The sequence below is a fragment of the Anser brachyrhynchus genome, assembly GCF_964034855.1.
Source record: "Anser brachyrhynchus genome assembly, chromosome: 3".
Classification (NCBI taxonomy): domain Eukaryota; kingdom Metazoa; phylum Chordata; class Aves; order Anseriformes; family Anatidae; genus Anser; species Anser brachyrhynchus.
The window spans coordinates 37,464,171-37,483,776 of record NC_137696.1 but is presented as its reverse complement, the minus strand read 5'-3'; the positions used below and the strand labels follow the sequence as shown (position 1 = coordinate 37,483,776).

General features: G+C 59.2%; 1 protein-coding gene across 3 annotated transcripts in view; it reads left to right on the top strand.

The window, feature by feature from the left end:
- Window positions 1-7,006: 7,006 nt before the first annotated feature.
- TMEM151B (transmembrane protein 151B) overlaps window positions 7,007-19,606 on the top strand; it is a 17,362-nt gene continuing 4,762 nt past the window's right edge. The window contains exons 1-2 of one of the 3 annotated variants that reach the window (XM_080586159.1): window positions 7,007-7,206; window positions 14,468-19,525. In XM_080586159.1, the coding sequence (XP_080442285.1) occupies window positions 7,114-7,206; window positions 14,468-15,904 (1,530 nt within the window). In that variant the 5' untranslated portion in view covers window positions 7,007-7,113 and the 3' untranslated portion in view covers window positions 15,905-19,525. Of the gene's footprint in view, window positions 7,207-7,320; window positions 19,526-19,606 lie in introns of those variants that run through there. The other 2 variants (XR_013948874.1, XR_013948873.1) reach the window with 2 other exon arrangements.

Sequence of the window (19,606 nt, the reverse complement as noted above, 5' to 3'; positions counted from 1 at the left end):
CCTTTTAGTTTGCTGTCTGACACTCATTCAGCAAGGCTTGGGTTCATTGCGTGCTGTCCTACCAGGGAGCTGCCTGGCCATGGTGGGTTTGGACAGAATATACGTTACACATGCGGGTAGTGGTGGAGGGACTACGGACATTTAAATATACGGAGAGGCCAAATCAGAGCGTGATTTGCTTCTGAGGATTTTAAAAATGAAGCTCTAATTCTGGGCTCTCTCCAGCCCCCTCGAAGCAGTCACTTGAGTGCTTAAAATCGCAGGGAGAAGCACAGAGGAAAGAATCCGTTCCCACTAGAGGTCAGTGTCAGCACATGGCGCTCCGAGCTGCTCCAGGGGACCTCTCCGGCAAGAAACAGCCCAGAAAGGCTGGCCCAGAGCCTGGCCCCCGAGCAGCCGGGGGCATGGGGGCACAGCCCTCCCATTTCCAAGCGAAGCACATGTCTCTGCACCTGCCTTCTGGCACCCAAGCTCTGCACACAGCAGTAGCAGCCAGGACCTGGCACCGTCTCCTTGTCTTCTCCACCTCCCCGTGAGCTGTTTGCTGGGTGAGATAAGTGCAAGGAGCCTGAAAGAGATGGACAGAGATGAAGCCTGTGTCTGGTCTGAGGGCAGAAGGTGAGAAAGGTGACAGACCCCAAATCTCTTACCACATTTCCAGCACCAGGGATATCTTCAGGTACCTTGAGCAGCAGCCCAGACCTCCGCCTGGGGCTCCAGCTCGGGAAGCTGAGCTCCAACACCACATGCACCGGGCTCCTAACGTGGAGCAGAGGCCCCAGGAGAGCAAGGAAAGCTGCAGGAGAAGTGACGGGGCTTCTCCTTGGGCTGCTGCTCCGTATATCTCGCTGCAAACCAGCTCTGTGGTACACCTAACTGGATCACTTGGCTTTCTGGCCCAACAGGGTAAAGCAGGAACGTGCCTTTCAGAGGAATCAACGCCCCAAGGCGAGGCCATATTCTATCTGACCAGGGCAGACAGGGTGCTCCTCAGGCACCCATTTTTTGGAAACGGGCCTAGCAAACGCTGGCTGCCCTCTTGTGGTAGCTCGGACTGAACTCACTGTCACTGCGTGTCCCCAAGGACGCCTCTCTGGGCTCCTGCTCCAGTTCTGCACCAGCTCTGCAGGGTTTTTCCCACCCGGAGTTTTCCTCCTTGCAGTCCATGGTGGTTGCCTGTCTTTGTCTAGGTCTACACTCCTGTAATGTCAGGAGAACCATGGCTCCAATAAGTGACACAGAGGTCATCCTAAGGTGTCCTTGCCTGGTAGGAGGTCAGCAGGGCCCCAGCCGATGCTCTCCCCGACAGGGAAGCGCAATTCCTGCTGCCGCACCGAGTACCGCAGTGCAGAGGGCAGCTTCCAGCTCCTCCTGTCCTTCGTGTCGCGCGTAATTGGGTGTGTGATGGGCAGAAAGTTGGACACGGCGGATCAGTTCATTCCTCGAGTGGGGCTCTCACCTAGCTCGCCCTCCTCCTGGCCACTGCCTTGGCTTCCAAAAGCATAATGATGGGTATAAAGGTGCACGGTGGATATAAAGGTGCAGGAAAATCCTCGAGCTCGCAAAGCGAATGAACAAAATCCTCAGGCATTTTAACAAAATTTCGTTCTTAAACTTGCCTCTCCAGCAGCAGTGCTCTCTGTTCACCTCCGTGCGAACGCACGGGTGACAGCGCCTTGGTGTGTACTCGTTTGCGCGCTGCTGTGCGCGCTGCAGCTCTCCCAAAGGAGACGGCAGGTGCGGTTGGGAACGGGGAGGGGGCGGCAGATGGCCTCGGAGCACAGATAATCAAAACCATGCATAATTAGCTGGTGAAACTCTGCCCGAGGTGAGAGATCTTGTCACCTGGGGCTCCCTTTGTAGCTAGTGGGAAGCAGACTGCCTTCCAGAGGGTGGTTCTGGTCACCGGCGCCTGGCCGCCCCGCCGAGAGGAGGCATCTCCTCCCTCCCCGGGGGTGGTTACAGGGCAGGGGCTCCCCTCCCTGCTGCCTCAGCCCCCTCTCCCAGCGGTGCTCCAGGGGGCTGCTCTGGTCCCCAGCAGGCCGCGCGGCGCTGCCAGGGGTATTACTCATGCACGCTCAGCTCCGCTCTCCGGAGAGCGAAACCTCTGAGCTGCCAGGCCGCATTAGGGCTTGTGTCTCTCCGCACTTGCAGCAGGGTGATTTGGGAATAGGCTTGGGCGAGGCACACTGCTGCAAGCAGGCGAGGAACCCAGGAAGGGGTTAGGAGAGGTGGGTGAGCAGGGAGGGCTGGCTCTGGGGGGAAAGCAAGCTGTTTGCCTGCTGAGATATTCAGGTCACACCGCTGCCGCTCTCAGGACACCTGGGGAGGTCACCGCTGCTCCGGAGTTTTGTCAGACCCGATGGATGTCCTGAGGGCTGTCAGGCAGCATGCGGGTAGCTGTGAACCCCCTTTCCATTGCTGGGGGGGGACGCGAGGGAGGCACCAGATAGCCTGCCGGGCAGCTGCAGGGAGGAAAGCCATTTAACCTGGGCCTGAAAGCCCTGTGGAGCCTCACGGATAATTGCGGTGATGGAGAAATAGCCTCTCATGGGGCTGGGTGGAAAATAAACAAACTGCACGCAGGCAGCTCATTGGAAAGGGAAGGAGGAGAGCACGAACCTGAGAGTTTCCAGGGACAGCAATCCCCATGTGTGAAATGTACCGCCGAGCACGAGCAGCAAAACCACCTGCCTCACCCTCCCAAAATCGGCACATCCGTGGACCGCCAGCATCCTGATGGTAGAGATGTGGGGCCTGTCTGCTGATGCTGAGCGGGACGGCTTTTCTCAGCTGCACCTCACTTCTGCTCATCAGAAACTCCCTTTTCATCAGAAACCGGTTTCCCTCTCACAAATTTGCGATTTGGCTAGCTACAAAGACCCCTGTGGGTCTCAGCGAGTTTCCCTCACGCAGAAAAAAATCAGCAGAGAAAGATGAAAAAAAGGGGGAAAATCAAATACACGCCCTTGGATCTCCTGCCAGCAGACATGCAGTCTGAGTGTAGTCGAGAAAAATGTGACTAATGGCACAGATTTCCTGTGAGGACACTGATCACGGAGGTAAATGGCACCGGAGCAGTCAATCTGGCCAAGCAGCAGCAGCTAAGGGATATTGTTTAACTGGAGCAAGGAGCGCATCCCATCACCCACACTCCCCTTGTTGCATTATTAAGGAGTAATTTAATTGGAGCGACACATTCGGGAAGGCTCACGCAGTCTGCACAAAATATCTTTGAAATTTCTAAATATAATAGGCTGCAGTTTCCAAGCTCAGAAAATCCTGTGTCCAACACAAGGGGATTCTCTCTTACACATCTTTTTAAGACAGGAAAAGAAGCACAGCACTAGCTATTGTTGATTGCTTAGGAACAAGACGTTAAGGCTTGATCATGCTTGACCTTTTGGACATAACAAAGCTAGAACCAGTATTATTTATATATATCTGATGCTACAGAAGTTTGTAGCAAATACAGCCTTACAAGTGTGAGACCTTTTCTGGCTTGGCATATTATGGAAAATGAAGGGACAACACCGCCAGGACGACCTAGAGTTTTGACCTATCTGCTTGGAACAGATACGAATGTCTTTCAGGGTGGCAGATACAGGGTACCTGCAGAATACCCCTGTTGATATCCCAGCAAGGACGCCAGCTCTACTTCAGTTGCCATGTCTTCTTAAAAGCTTCACGACTTCTTCCAACCATTTTGTCACATCAGAAATGCCATGCTCTCCAACATCACCTTCTTGCAGAGCATCCCCAGACCCGCAGGGATAACCGTGGAGGATTCCCACACATTGGAGCAAAGATGGTTCTGCCTTTTGTCCTCGAGAGAAAGCGGGGTCGAGTGGCCTGGGCAGTGTGCTAGAATTAGGGCTCCTGGGTTCTCTCTCTGGTGGTGACACAGGACACAGCCTCGGGCGTTGCCCCTCTTCCTTCAGTTTTCTCTGGAAAAGCTAATTCCCAGGAATTAAGTTATGTGAGCTTTGGGGAGAGAGAGGGTATCTGAAAGAGCTGCAGTGCAGGGATGTCGCAGCAAGTTGTGGTGTGGGGTTCTGAACACCGAGGGCAATGTTTTAGAGCACTGTTTTCATTTCAAGGAGAAAGAGCGTAGGGAAGGAATAATGCCTGGGAGTCATGTAAAACCTCTCCTGCCGTCCCTTTTCAACCAGAGGGACGTTCTCCTTTGTACACAGCTGTCTGCCTGTCTGCAGAAAGGTGAACTGGGCAGAAGAGACCTACGCATCCTGTAGCCTTATTTCTCCCATTCTCTGCGGGGGGGCTGTGCTCCTTTCAGCATGTTGCCGGCTGTGCCCTTGGATTCATTTCCGAGGATGTAAACCTGCCACATGCCTCGTTCGTGCAGAAGATGACTGAGAACTTGTATAACTTCATTTCAGATAGAGCAGGGCACAGAACTTCCTTGTGACACCTCAACTCAGAAATAGCACAGCTGACGATGTGCTTGGCACTGTCGTCTCCAAGGCACAGAAAGCGATCTGCCAGGGCCAGAATCCAAGATGCTCGACGCAAAAAAGCCTCCTTCTGGCTCACCGGTAGCTGCGGGAGGAATCCACCGGTAGGAGATCCATGGCGTGGATGGCTCCAAAGGGTTGGTAGCAGCGCGCATCCCAAGGCTTAGCCCGAGCAGGTAACGAGCCCAGATAAGAAGAAATGGGCAAAGCGTAGCGAGATGCTCCTTGCAGTTTGCGGTGGTGCTGGGCATCCCGCTGCAGCAGGGTGCATGAAGGACGTCAAAGTCAAAGGTTACCATGAATTCAAAAGTGAAGGGACAAATTCACTGTTAAATACAAAGACTCGTGTCACCTTTTTTTCCTTCCCATCCTTGAGAGAACAACAGTGCTGTTCCTCCAGGATGATCACCCCACACATGCCCTGCGGTCCAGCTGAGGTCACTTCCCGCAGGAGCCCCCGCTGCCACAAAAAGCAGAAATGCATACATGTATGCAAATTATTTGCAAATGTCTGCTGGTGTGCATGTGATAGCAGACAGTGCTGCTATGGAAATCCTGGTAGGTGAGGGCTTGTGCCCCTTCGCCTTGCTCACACCAGTGAGCACTCCGTGGAGGCACGGGATCCATCACGTGAGGATGGGTCCGAAACCCCTGAGAGCCAAAGTCAGCCTACAGGGTCGGGAAGGGGGTGCCTGAGCAGCAGGCAGTGAAATTCAGAGCAGGCTGTTCCTGCTTGCTGCTGTTCCCATGGAAACAGGGGAAAGGAGAGAGGAAATCCATCCCCAGCCTCTTTGGAAGAGGAGCTCCTCCAGCAGCACCCCGCCTGCCACACCTCTTTCCATAGGAGGCAGCAGCTGCATCATTTCCCCCTAGGCGTGTGTCTCCTTGGGCCTGCTTCCCTTCCCTTCCCTTCCCTTCCCTTCCCTTCCCTTCCCTTCCCTTCCCTTCCCTTCCCTTCCCTTCCCTTCCCTTCCCTTCCCTTCCCTTCCCTTCCCTTCCCTTCCCTTCCCTTCCCTTCCCTTCCCTTCCCTTCCCTTCCCTTCCCTTCCCTTCCCTTCCCTTCCCTTCCCTTCCCTTCCCTTCCCTTCCCTTCCCTTCCCTTCCCTTCCCTTCCCTTCCCTTCCCTTCCCTTCCCTTCCCTTCCCTTCCCTTCCCTTCCCTTCCCTTCCCTTCCCAGGAAACACGGCAGGCAGGAGCAAAGCACTCATCCCAACCCAAGGCTCAGAGCTCAGAAGTGAAGCAATTTCCAGCAGATCCTGCAGCTTAATCCTCTCCCCCAGTTTGGACTGGGGCAGTGGAGGACGCTCACTTTCCCAAGACTGTCAGGGAGGCTGGGCTCTCCCGGCAGTATCTAGAGCTAGGTGAGTCCGCACCCTTCCTGAGCCACGTGCATCCCCCGAGGATGCTGCCGTGGGCTTAGCATCACAGCTGCCCCCCAGCAGCACAAGGCAGCGGGTCTGGCCCACGGGTGCACCGCACCGCACTCAGCTCCGCGATGTCTAGCTGGGCACCCCGGGCCTGCTGGAGACCCCGAACAGCAGTGAAGACGGTGCCCGTTGCCCATGCTGAGGCCTTCCTCAGGCTCCCCCAGTATGGGGCCAGCAGAGAAGCCCCTGAAGATGTGCCGGGCCCTGCTGGAGCTGCTGCTGCCTGTGGGAAAATCCCGCAGCCCCCTCCCCAGCCAGCAGGGCCGAGCTTTTGCAGCCCCCCGGAGGGTCCCCACTGCTCTCTCTGGTGGGGATGAGCTGGGGAGAGGTGCAGCGGTGTGTCCGTCCTGGGGCGTTGTGTTCCAGGGCAGTGTGTCCGTCCTGGGCAGCGTGTCCCGTGGTGGTGTGTCCATCCCAGAGCGGTGTGTCCATCCCAGGGCGCTGTGACCATCCTGGCACAGTGTGTCCTGGGCGGTGTGTCCATCCTGGGGCGGTGTGTCCCAGAGCGGTCTGTCCATCCTGGGGTGGTGTGTCCATGCCAGGGCGCTGTGACCATCCTGGCACGGTATGTCCTGGGCAGTGTGTCCATCCTGGGGCGGTGTGTCCCAGGGCGGTGTGTCCATCCTGGGGCAGTGTGTCCATCCTGGGGTGGTATGTCCATCCTGAACTGGTGTGTCCATCCCGGGGCGGTGTGTCCATCCTGTGGCAGTGTGTCCATCCCGGAGCGGTCTGTCCATCCCGGGGCGGTGCGTCCATCCCACAGCAAGGTGTCCACCCCACGGCGGTGCATCCATCCCGCGGCCGTGTGTCCCGGGGCGGTGCGTCCCTCCCGGGGCTCCGTGCCCCGCACCGGGCTCCCTCCCGCGCCCTGCCCTCCCCCCTCAAGGTGACCCTCCGGCCCCCCGCCCCCTCCCGCGCCCCCCTCCCCGCCGTCCCTCCTCCCCCCGCGGCTCCGCCCGCCGCCCTCCGCCGCACCGGGCGCGGGTGCGGGCTCGGGCGCGGGTGCGGGCGCTGCGCTGCGGCGGGGCCGGGGGCCGCGGGGGGTGGGGGGGGGGCCCGGTGGGCGGCCGGTGCCATGCCGCCCCGCCGCCCCGCCGCCTCCCGGGGGGGCAGCGCCCGGCGGCGGCCGGGATAATGCGGCTGCGGGGCCGCGCCGCCCAGCCCGGAGGCATCGCCAGCGGGGCGCCCCCGCCGCCTCCACCGCCACCACCATGTCCCCCCCGGCCTCGGCGGCCGCGGCCGGCGAGGGAGGAGGCAGCAGCGCGTCGGTGCCGCCGGAGGAGGCGGAGGGGGGCCGAGAGGAGGTGAGGTGCCCCCACAACCACCAACCCTAGCCGGCTGCACGGGGCCGGCTGTGCGCGGCGCGCCCGGCGGCCGCTAGCCGCCCCGCGCCGCGCCCGCACAGGTACGGACCCCCCAGGCCGGGAGCCCCCCTCCCCTGACGGCCCGGAGACGGGTGGGTGCCTCGGGGACCCCCCGCCGGGCTCCGAGGGGAAGCGGAGCCCGCTGCGGGGCGGTGCGGGGCGGCGCGGGTCTCGCTTCCCCGCCGGAGCCCGCAGGTGGGGAGAGCCGGGTGGGCTGCGGGGGTCGGCGGGCAGGGGTCTGCTCGCCTCCCCCCCCCCGCCCGCGCCCCCCTTTTCCATCGCTGGGATTGCGCTCGGGGGTCGTACGGTGCGAGGAGCGCGGTTGGGGGTCGTGGGGGGGCGGGAGATGTGGATGGGGGCCGGGGTAGCGAGCGGCTGGGGATGGGGAAGGAAGAGGGGAGATCCCAAAAGGAAAGCGAGGAGGAGGTTGCTGTGCCTGGGAAGGATGGGTTGAGACCCCGCTTTCACCCCTCGGGTGCTGGGGGGGTGCCAGGGGGTGGCACAAATGTGGGGCCACTGTGAGGGAAGCCTTGCGGGGGGACTTGGGGACTGCTCCCAGCGGAGGATCCAGGCCCAGGATGGCACGGAGCAGCCCCTGGGCACGCTGCAGTCCCCCCGGCTGGTGGCTTTCTGGAGCCCAGGCTGTAGGTGCCAAGGGGTAGGGATTGGGGTGCTTTGGGCACGGGGAGCAGCGCAGGGCAGGCAGGGCTGCGAGCCCCTATGTGTCCCCCAGATCGTGTGTCCCAAGGGGAGAAGCAGCAACCGTGCTGAGAGGAGCCACCGTGTGCTGTGGGGCCGGTGGTCCTGGAGGGCAGGTAGGCAGTGTGGGGAGGATGGTGTTGTCCTTGTCCCCCGAGGCGTCCCAGCTTGGTGGGGCGCTCAGGAGCCGGCACATCGCTCGTCCTCTGCTGCTGCTGGGGAGCTGCCGCTAGCAAGTGCTGCATAACCCCGGTGTTCTCTGCCTCCTCGGCTCCGGGAGAACATACATGCAGACGCGTAGTTGTTCTATATATACAGACTTATATTTAGATGGAAATAATTGTGGGAGAGGAAAACTGGAGTGCAAGGACTGGGAAGCTGTACAAATGCTGTATGCTCCGCTCTGCGGCTCTGCCTCAGCTCCCATCTCCTGCTGCCGCCCAGCCACCCCTGAGCCCAGGGCTCCAAACAGACCCCGTGAGATGCTTTTTTAGCACAGGGACATGCTTGTGCCACGCTGGGACGTGGTCCCTTGCCTCCTGTGCCCCGGCTGTTTGTGTGAATCAGCGCTGTGTCCAAGAGTGTAGTGGCTTATGAGAGGTGCCAGCGCAGAGCTGGTTTGGATGAAACAAGAGCAGCAGGGGCAGTGCCCGGGTGAGTGTCCCTCGCCTAGGGTGTCCCCTGCCTCGCAGGGGTTACGAGAAGATTGTCTGGGCTTCGACTGCTCTGCGGTGGCTGCCAGCCGGGGTGTCAGTATAATCGTACCCCCTGGGAGCAGACAGAAGGGCTGGAGTCCATGACCCGCACGGTTTAGGCTAGGGGCACGCTTCCCTCAGCCAGCAGCTATCACAGACTGGCATGAAGCAGCCTGTGGAGGAGAGGGAAGCGGCATCTTCCCCTTACAGAGATGTCTGGGGACTGGAAAATGGGAAATGAGACCGGTCCTTATTGGAGGTGCCTCAATTCGACATGTCTCAGGTCACCATACCTAGGAGCCCTGTAAGGCTTCAGGTGCTGCTCAGCCTGTCCCGGCAAGGCAAGTGGCAAACCAGAGCAGGCTGTAGACAAGCTGCTTTTCTGTCTGAGCTCCTGCTTCCTTTTGGCATCACATGCATACACCTACACTTAGCAGCGTTGAGCTGAATCTCACTCAGCAACTCATTTCCACTTTGGAGGGGATAAAATGCCAAGGGACTAGCCCTTCAGCCTGGGAGCAAGCTAAAAAATCCCCTTGTCCTGCAGCTCAAGTGGGATGTGCTGGAGGGAACCAGTCCTCTTCCAAGCTGCCGTGTAAAATGGAGACCTTGGTACCGTCGCAGGCGCGGAGTGCTGGCAGGGTTCCCTGGCTCCTAGATGCTCTGCCTTCCCCTTTCCTCTGCAGTTGGCAGCGCTGCCAGGCTGGGGCCGAGCCAGCTGCTGCTTCTAGGCAGGTAGTTCCCGAACCTGGGCTGTGGGCACGTGGGGGTGAGCGGGGCGATAGCTGGGACCCTCCTGACCACGAGTGGCCAGCGCCTGTCCAGGGCCTTGGGAGATGGTGGTGGTTCCTCGGGATGACTGGATCCTCCCCACCGGCCTTCTTCTGGGGGTCTGAGGTCAAAGGGGACAAGGCTTATTAATCTGTTGCATGATATAAACCAACCCGCAGGGCCCAGCCCTGGACACCAGGGCTCTGGAGTCACACCAGAGGCGCCTGCAAGCTGCTGCCACAGCTGCCCGGGCCTTCAAGCTGCTGCTCCGGGCCTTTGGATTCTGTTTGTTGTTTTGTTTTGTTTTGTTTTGTTTTGTTTTTCTCGGCCCTGTAGAGAGGTGTCTCCAGGACACCTAACCCTGTGAACCCTGGGCCACCTTGTAAAGTCAGTAGGGTTCTGGGTGTGAATCGGAGATTTCAGGCTGTTTCAGAGAGGAGCTTTGTGGAGCTTGGAGGACTTCTGGAGTTGTTCAGTGCTTAGAGTCACAGGATCAAAGAGGTAGGGGCAACAAAGGGATTTTTGCCCATGTGCTTGGCCCCCGTGGTTCTGGGCAGGTTTGTCCCCTTGAGGGACGATTGAGAGGTGGATTCCCCAGCTCTTCATATCAGGAGGTCAGAGGTTCTTGGCTCTAACAGTGATGGGGGCCTGCTCTTCTGCTGCCTCTGCCCTGTGTGTTGCGGACATTTCTACTTACTTCACGGCTGCTCACAAGTCATCACCTCCACCCTTTCCTGTCCACCCCAGAGCAGCAGCTGCGGGTGTGGGACTCCACCTCCTTTCACCTCAGGGGCAATTTCAGAAACAAATGCCACGTGGGGCCCAAGAGGGCCTTTTCCAGACGTGCTTTCCACACACGCTCAGAGAAGGGCAGCTCCTGGCGGGGCTGTCCAACATGTGCTATGCGACGGGAGAAGACGAGCGGGGCGAGCCTTGTGCCTGGTTCCGTCAGGCTGCAGCAGGCACGCGATGGTGGCATTTATGTCACAGCCCGCGCTCCTCCGAGTGACACCGTTCTGGGACAGAAAGGATTTCCCTGTCCCCAGCTTTCTCGTCTGCATATTCACTTGTGTGCTGTTGTGGGCTTCTCCAAGGCTGGGGAAGAGCTCGAGGAGGTGACCTTATTCAGCTGCTTCTGCGGGGGAAGCCTTGGTGCTGCTTGTTTGCTCCCGAGAGCCCTGTGCAGCCCGGGAGAGGAGCAGGGATGCTGCATTTCCTCCTGGGATTAGCCTCTGCAGCTGGCTCCTCCTCCGTCTCTGCTGTGGTTGTGTCCCCTGTTATTGGCACTTGAACGGCTTTCAGAAACCCCACCGGCGCAGCCAATGTCTGCGTGTTTTACCTCAAAAGCCTAGAACAAAACTGGATTGTAAACAGTTTACGGCAGGGGTTAGCGTGACCCTGTAAAAGCGCTGCAGTGTCTAAATGCTGCGTAGTCTTAGGAGGAGACTACAGCGTGGACTAGAGCCCTGCTAACACAGTTCCTGGAAGCGAGCCGCGGCTGCATCATCCTCCCTGCTGCCGTGCCCCGGGAACGTACCTGCAGCGGGCTCTGCCTGGATCCCTGCAGGGCTACAGCCAGCATCTCCCTCCTCCTGGATCCCTGCAGGGCTACGGCCAGCATCTCCCTCCTCCTGGATCCCTGCAGGGCTACGGCCAGCATCTCCCTCCTCCTGGATCCCTGCAGGGCTACAGCCAGCATCGCCCTCCTCCTGGATCCCTGCAGGGCTACAGCCAGCATCGCCCTCCTCCTGGATCCCTGCAGGGCTACGGCCAGCATCGCCCTCCTCCTGGGCAGGACCAGGCAGCTGGTGCAGGATGCCAGGGCTCAGGGAGCAACCAGGAGGTGCAATTTGCTTTTCCAAGACCAAACTGTCTCCCAGCTGGCCTGGCGCCCCTTCCCAAGCTTGCCAAATGAGGAAGCTGAGTGCTTTGCTTTGTTTCTTACGCTCTGTTTGCAGACCCCGCTGAGCAAGGCACTGTCTCCATACAGGCCCTGACGCCCCACATATACCCCAAGGCTAGCATATGGCTTGCATCTCCCTGAGGCCGCTGCTCAGACCCCACACATCTGTCCCCCTTTGGCTGAACAGTGCCCTTATTTCCACACAGCTGGGACCGCTGCTGCTGCTGGGGAAGATGTGCGATGCTGACGGCAGCTGGATAGAGAGGAAACCTTCACCTGCCTGGGTGCTGGCACAGTGCAGGAGAGCCGTGCTGCGTCGGGGCCGAGCAGCCTGGCCAAAGCAAAGAGGTCCGTGCAGAGCCTCGTAACTGCAGCAGGGACCTGAGCAGGGAGGACAGAGCACAGGCAGCTCCTCCTGCTAGGTGTCCCCCTTTCCTCTCCCTGCTCCCTTTTCTCTTCCTGTGGTTCCTATCATTCCCCGTCACCTGCAGGTGTGGGTTGCACTGGGAAGGCGGTGGGGTGCCTGTGCTGCAGCTCCAGGGCAGAGCCACCCCACAGAGCCCCCGTGTCTTCCCCAGCTCTCTGCCTCTGCCACCAGCTCCTGCCACTTCAGCTGGTTGCCACAGAGCGGGGTCTCAGTGCCACCGATGCCTGGGACCCCCAGAGGGCCGTGCCGTCGTTCCCCTCCTGGTGTCACCATCCCTTTTGACGTGCTGCCTGCTCCGCTCATCGAAGGCGGGCTGCTGGGGGCAGCAGGGAAGGGAAGCGTGCTGCCTCCGGGGGAAAAACCTCTGATGGAGACTTGGGCTGGGTCCAGCCCTGCTCATCACCGTGGCAGAAGTCCCACTGGCATGGGGTGGGCCAGGCTTTGGCACGGAGCAGGGAGGAAAGATTGGCATGTGGGACTCTACGGGATCAAGCCAAGCGGTGAGGGGCTCTCTAAGGAGAGTGAGGGGGACTTTTTCGAGGGAAGAAGAGGCCCAGATCACTTCCTAGGCTTGCCAATGCTTTGTGACCTCTGGTTGCTGCTAAAATTTTCTTTTTCATGCCAAAAGTGAAAGTGACCTCCTCCTGTTTGGCAGTGTAAATCCGTTAAGCCCTTTGGGATCCTTGGATGAAAGGCTCCAAACATCTAGTGTGCTGGGAAGCTGTGGGACAGTGCCTGGGCCGTGAAGCTCATAGTCTGCAGGTGTTCTGCGTCTCCTCAGCCCTGGCACCCCAACCTGTGTGTTTCTTGCTCTCCTCAGGCTTTGTGGATGTGCCTGTTGTTGTTGCTTTGCCTTCCGTTTGCACGGCATCTCACACATCGGGGATGCTGATCGCTGCCCAGGGCTCCAAGGTGCTATAAAGAGACCGATGGCAACAAGGCAGCAGGCTGACGGAGAAGCAGCTTGGTACAGGGAAGCATTGCTGCTACATCTGGAAGGCAGCCACTTCTGGGGATTTCCTGGTTTTCCTTTAATTGTGCTGGGCTGACAGGGCACCCCAGCCCATCATCCATGCCTCAACAGAGAAGAGAGGGCTGGAGACCCACAGCGAGCCTGCCCTGGTGCTGCGGTGAGCCAGCTGGCTCTCCAGCTGAGCACAGCCGGGAACAGAGAAGGGATGAGGCCAGGCTTGAATATCATTGCCACCAGTGATGGCATTACAGCTGGCTTTACCCCTGCAAGGGCAGAGGTGAGCTCAGGCAAAGACAGCACGGCCTCTGATGCCTTCAGGCATTGACTTGCAGAGGATACCTGGGCTCAAGCATAACTCAGACACTCAGGAGAGAAGGGTGCCTGAAGCCATGCCGCATGCAGATGGAGATGGGACGCAAAGCTGAAACCCTCTTAGGGACCTTTGTGGCATCTGCCCAAGGCTGGGTTTCCCACCTCCTCTCTCAGGACGTACCTTTGGAGATTGCTGTGTTGGATGGTGTTTGTGCTGGAGGAAGTCTCGTGTATAAGAAAACGAATAACCTCTTTGCATGTCCTCCCTTGGGGTTTGGTAATTGACCATTGTCCAAACAAGCACCTGCTGGATCAATACATGAGACTTCAGGGTGTTGCAGAGTGTGACAAAGGTTTCCTTAAGTGGAGGGTTTCCCAGGTTTTTATGAAACCCTGCATAATTTCTGTGGCAAACGCACCGGTGCAGTCTCTTTAAGAAGTCCTGTTGCGGAAGTCCTGCCCCTTGATCATCATTCTAGCCCTGAGAGCAGTTCTTCCAGAAAGAGGCACGGGCTTTCACACCCGAATCCCAGTGCAAGCAATTACATTTGCTGCCAGCCCTGCCTTGCCCCTCTCCCCTCCCTGCTGTTGCAGATTAGGGGGGTGTTCTTCGCTTCCAGCCCGAACGCCTTTTAGGATGCTGTTCAGTATTTGCCTTCTCTCCCCCCAGGGGTGGCTGCCTTTCTGTTGTGGAGGAGTGCTTTCCTGTTCGTGTGGTTTATAAAGCACTTCAGAAGCACTTTGGAGCCCTTTGGGCTGCTGAGTGGTGTTGCTAGAATCGCCATTACCAAAGTCCTTTCCTGCTGCAGGAGCTCTCCGTGTTACAGGCACCCTAGGCCTCCTGTGCCGCCCTGGTAGGAGAAACCTGGACTTGAACTATGAGCAGTGGTTGGGACAGGGGGGAGACTCGTGAGCAGGGGGCCACAGGGGGAGCGAGCTGAGGCTCAGTTTAGTGTCTGGACGACATGACCCTTCGTAGGGCTGGCTGTGCTGGTGGGACCAGTGCAGGAAGCGGAGGCATGCGGGGGAGGACCACGAGCCTCCATCTTGCCATGCCTGCCCGCCTGGGCCGAGCCTGCCGGCCCTCCCTGAGGTAGCGATGGCAGGAGTTGCTCCCTGCTGATGAAGGCGGACATTTTATGGGGTCCACCACAAAGGCAGAGCTTGGTAGCGGGGCTGGCGTGCCCCAGGCCGCCCCGCAGAGCTGGGGCAGCAGGATGTGGGACATGCCCACCACCAGGGCAGCGGAGGAGGGGGGTCTCACCCGGGGTGGCAGTGGCCTGCACTGTGCCACCCGCACCTCTGCCCGCTCCGTTCCCCGTCCAGGGCATCCCGCTGCCTGCTCGCCTTCCTCCCGCCGCTTCATCCCACTGACCTCTCCTCTTGTTTTCTCTCCCCCTCTCCCCGGCCCCCCGGAGCAGCAGCGGCCGGTGAAGCAGTCTCTCAGCAAGTCGCTGTGCCGGGAGTCCCACTGGAAATGCCTGCTGCTGTCGCTGCTGATGTACGGCTGCATGGGAGCCATGACGTGGTGCCATGTCACCAAGGTGACCCGGCTGACCTTCGACAGCGCCTACAAGGGCAAGTCCATGATGTACCACGACAGCCCCTGCTCCAACGGCTATGTCTACATCCCGCTGGCCTTCCTGGTGATGCTCTACGTGGTGTACCTGGTGGAGTGCTGGCACTGCTACACCCGCAACGAGCTGCAGTACAAAGTGGACGTGGAAAGCGTGCACGAGCGAGTGCAGCGGATGCAGCAGGCCACCCCGTGCATCTGGTGGAAGGCCATCAGCTACCACTACGTCCGGAGGACCCGGCAGGTGACCCGCTATCGCAACGGGGACGCCTACACCACCACCCAAGTGTATCACGAGCGGGTCAACACCCACGTGGCAGAGGCCGAGTTTGACTATTCCAACTGCGGAGTTAAGGACATCTCCAAGGACCTCATTGACCTGGAGAGCTACCCGGCCACGCGGCTCCGCTTCACCAAGTGTTTCAGCTTTGCCAACGTGGAGTCGGAGAACTCCTACCTGACCCAGCGGGCCCGCTTCTTCACGGAGAACGAGGGCCTGGATGACTACATGGAGGCCAGGGAGGGCATGCACCTCAAAAACGTGGACTTCAAGGAATACATGGTGGCCTTTTCCGACCCAGACAACCTGCCTTGGTACGTATCCCACTATGTCTTCTGGGTGGCTGCTCTGCTGACCCTATCCTGGCCCCTGCGGGTGCTAAACGAGTACCGCACCTCCTATGTCCATTACCACGTGGAGAAACTCTTTGGGTTTGACTATGTGGCGGTGACGCCGGCCGAGGAGCGCTCCTTCTGCCGGAGGATGCCCCGCGTCAACACGGTGGACAGCACCGAGCTGGAGTGGCACATCCGATCCAACCAGCAGCTGGTGCCCAGCTACTCGGAAGCGGTCCTGATGGACTTGGTGGGGCTGTCTGGCTGCACCAGCTACTCGGCGTGCCGCTACGGGGGCTACCGGCAGAACTGCGAGCGGTGCCACAGGACTATAAGCAGCTCTTCCATCTTCTCCCGCAGTGCCCTGAGCATCTGCAATGGCAGCCCCCGCATCCCCTTCAGCAGCAGCCGCTTCTCGCTGGGCCGCCTCTACGGCTCACGGCGCAGCTGCCTGTGGCAGAGCCGGAGCGGGAGCCTGAACGAGCAGAGCTGCCCCACGGAGCAGACCCGCCTCTCCAGCCAGGTCACGGTGGAGGAGGAAGACCCCCCTCCTTACCAGGACGCCCTCTACTTCCCCATCCTCATCGTGCACCGCAACGAAGGCTGCCTGAACCACGACCACCGTCACCTCCACCGCAACGGGTCCTGCGTGGAGACCTCACTGTGAAGGCGGGGGGCAGTGGGATCTTGTTGCCAATGGCCTGGCCCGAGCCAGCGCAGGATTTGGGGAGAAGAGCGCCGGGAAGGGAGACGGCCCGGGAGGACGAGGTGGGACGGAGCGGTGGCTCTGACCTCCTGGGGAGGTGAGTGATGGTGCTCTCCCTGACATGGCACAGAACTCTAGACCGACCACCACATGCAAAAAAGAAACCCCAAAACCATAATTCAGCAGCGTCGAGATCAAAAGGGGGGAATGAAAAGACAGGCCTGTTGCAGGGAGGGGGGTGCTTCGGCTCCCAGCTCCATCTCCAGGCTGGCTTATGCTCCGAGGAAGCAGCGACCACCAGGCAGCACCCTGCCGTACTTCTCGCCAGCCCTGCTCCCACTTGCACCAGAGCCAGAGCCCTCGCAGGGTGGAGGGAGCGACGTTACCTGCCCGTGCCTGAAGGCCTAGAGTGCCCGGGCATGTGGAGCTGACGGGCAGGTTAGAGAGAAGGCTGAGCACCACAAATCCAGCTTCCCCCTGCCCCAACCGTTCCCCACCCTCCCCGTTTGTTTTTTAGACCATGCTCCGACTGTTACGTGCCCTCGCTGCCGGGAATGGCATCGTCTCCAGAGGACCCCAGGCCCGGCTCCCGAGGAAGCTTCGGGATGCCAGCTCTGAGGGTCAGCATCCCGGGGGCGAAGGACTATGTGCTCGGGATGAGCGCGGGCAGGCAGCGCTGGGGAAGGGATGGAGGTGCGGACCCAGGTGGAGCAGAGACCGGCGGCAACAGACCTGCCGGCTGGAGGAGGGCTCAGCTGGAAGGAGACCGGGAGGCCCCTGGTGAGCTGGGGAAGGGGAAGGGGCTGGGGCTGGGACAGCATCGTGCTAAGAGCTGGTGTGTCTGTTGGCAGAGGTCCCCAGCCTTGAAGCGGGTCCTGATTGCTTCAGGCAGGCATCAAGGAAGGCTCTGGTAGGTTCAGCTGCAGCTCACCCATTGGTAGTAGGCCAGCAGGGTGGTGCATGTCTGCAAGAGGGTGTTGTGCACTAAATCAGGCTGGTTTCTGGCTGCAGGCTGAGCCGCAGACTTCTGGCAGCCTGGTTTTGGCAGAGAGCTCTGAGGGGCAGTGAGGGAGAAATGCAAAAACACGCCAGAGAGTTGGGAACCCCGGGCTGGGGACGTGGGGAGCACAGCAGGGAGGCGTCCGCCACCAGAACAGAGCCTGGGGAGGTGTTAGAGGGGAGCCTGCTTAAAACCGGGCAGCTTTCACTACAGGGGTATTTCCAGAGAGGCGTCAGGCTGCGAGGAGCAAGGTGGGCTCTGTGTAGCTCCCCCTCTTATCTGCCTTGCTCTGGTCAGGGCACGCTGGCCTGCACGGAGCTCTGTGCTGTCCCCTGCTAGGAAGGAGCTCGGTGGCGCTGGGCAAGGAGCCTTCATGTCACCAAGTCTGCATCAGCGCCTGCAGCACAAGGGCATCCAGCTTTTCTTCTCCATCAGCACATCTCCAGGTCTCTCGTGTCACAGTTCTCAGAAAAGCTGTCTCCTTTTCCATCAGCTCTTTTGGGAGGTGGATGCCAAGGCAGCCAGTGACTTCTCCTGACAGCACTTCTCAGCCTCACCACGCTTCCCTCATCTGCTGGGGCAGAAGACGTCCGAGAGCAAGGTGTCGTGGGTCGCACGAGCAAGTCCATTAGCGCCTGGTCACTCGAGCTTGGTGTCTGCCTCCACATCCGTATCGGAAGGGCAAGACATAACAGCAAACAGCGAGGCACTGTGTTTAATCCAGCCACTCTTCCTCCTCCCAACTTGTTAACAAAGGATCTGTTTCTCTAGTCACGCCACTGCATTGCTGCACCGACCAGGTCTTGGGGACCACGTCGTCTGACTTTTGAAAATCATCTCTAGTGGATTAAGTTTAGAATTGCAGGATCCTTCTCTAACGATCGCTGCATCTCTGCAGGATATACAGACAAGCAAGGCTGGGCTTGGCTTTGCCCCCAGGGTTGTTCCTTCTTCTGCTCTTTGTGCCTGCATGCCCTGGACAGCATCTCTTGCCCTCCCAGATTGATTTGTCCTCCTGGGTCTCAAGGGCTAGGCTCCAAACAACGGTGATTTGAACACGAAGTCCCTTAAAATCTCACTCTGTTATGCTTCTGTCTTGTAATCTACCCTTCCTCTCGCTGCCAGATCTAGATGTTGGCTTAAATAAGAGGGCCCCTGTGGAAACAGGGAAGCACGAGGTCTCCGGTGTGGGTACATCCTCCTCTGCTTTTTGTTCTCGTTATCGTTGGCACAAATTCAGGCCGGGTAGAAGTGCCCTGTTGGCTGTCCTGGAATTTCCTTGCTCAGTGATTACATTTGGCTTGCTGGGCGCTTGTGCTTCTCTCTCCGAGGGCCCGATGTGAGCTCAGGCCAACGCTGAGGATCCTGGTGAGTCTCAGGAGGTAGTGATGTGGGCTTGTATGTCCTGGTGAATCAGGAGACGCTCAGCCAGTGGAGCTACTGTGGGTCACTAGTGAGGCATGTGTGTCCTTTCCAACGTATTCTCTTTGAAATCTCCTCCGCATTGCTTACATTCAGCTGCAGTGGCTCATCCTTTTATCCCTAGCCTCCAAGGTGCGTTGGACAGATGGATTTATGACAGGTTTGGCAGGCCTTCTAGCTCCCTAGGGCACAGAAAGTCCTCCAAACAGGGACAGGTTACTGGGGTGTCTGTGCCCCATCCCTTAGCTGCAGCGCTCTGCTGGCAGGTGCCTCATCCCTTGGCCCTTTTTGGGCTTCCTCATGAGGTTTCTTCAGGAGCACACAGGCCCAGGCTCCGGAAGTCTCTGCTTTTTTCCACGTGCCCTTCATCCCTTGCAGCTTTCCATGGCTGTGGATTCAGACTCGGCGCGGCGCTTGCCAGCGGGTTTTCCTCTCGTGCCAGGGCAGGGGAAGTGGGAGCACGGCCAGCTCCTTGTCCCGGCGCGTCGTGTCGCTGACACAGCCCCCGAAGAGCGCTGCTGCACCCTGTCACACGGCCGGGCAACGCGTCGGGGCTGCTCGGTGTTTCCTCTTGCTGCCAGTGCACTTGCCAAGTACTTAAAAGCTCTCCAGCTTCCTTGAACTAGAGAGAACTGATGCGTGAGGGGCTCTGGATTAGGCGATCCCCAAGGGGCATCTCCACCCCTTTATCCATCTTTCAGCACGCACTGGACGCTTCCCAGATGGTGCCCAGTACTTTGCTGATGCAGAGCCAGGCAGTGAAACCGACCGGCCTGGGGGTCCTTCTTGAGGCCCCCCCAGTGTCACGCAGGCTGCACCAAAAGGGGAGGTTTCGGGGACGGCTTTTGGGCTGAACGACTGTGGGGCCGTTCATTAGGACAGGGGGAAGCAGTCTCAGACTGTGGCCTACCCCAGGCCTTCCAGAATCACACTCCAGGCAAATACTCAGGGTTAGTGCTGGGGAAGCTGCTGTTTGACTTCAAACAAGCACAAACCCCTCCTTCCTCTTCCCCAGAAATGCACATTGGAGACCCACCCCCCCCCGCCCTCCTTGTTGCCTTTCTCTGTCCGTGCTCAAGAGGCTGCAGAGCTGTTTAATAACTCTGGTGGATGCCTGTGGGGAGGGAAGGCAGGAGGAGGTGTAAGTGGAAGCCAAAGAAGGTTAGGTAGCGTCTGATGGCAGTACAACATGCCTGATGATTAGCCCTTGTGCAGAATAACACCTTTTAAGCTCTCCTCCC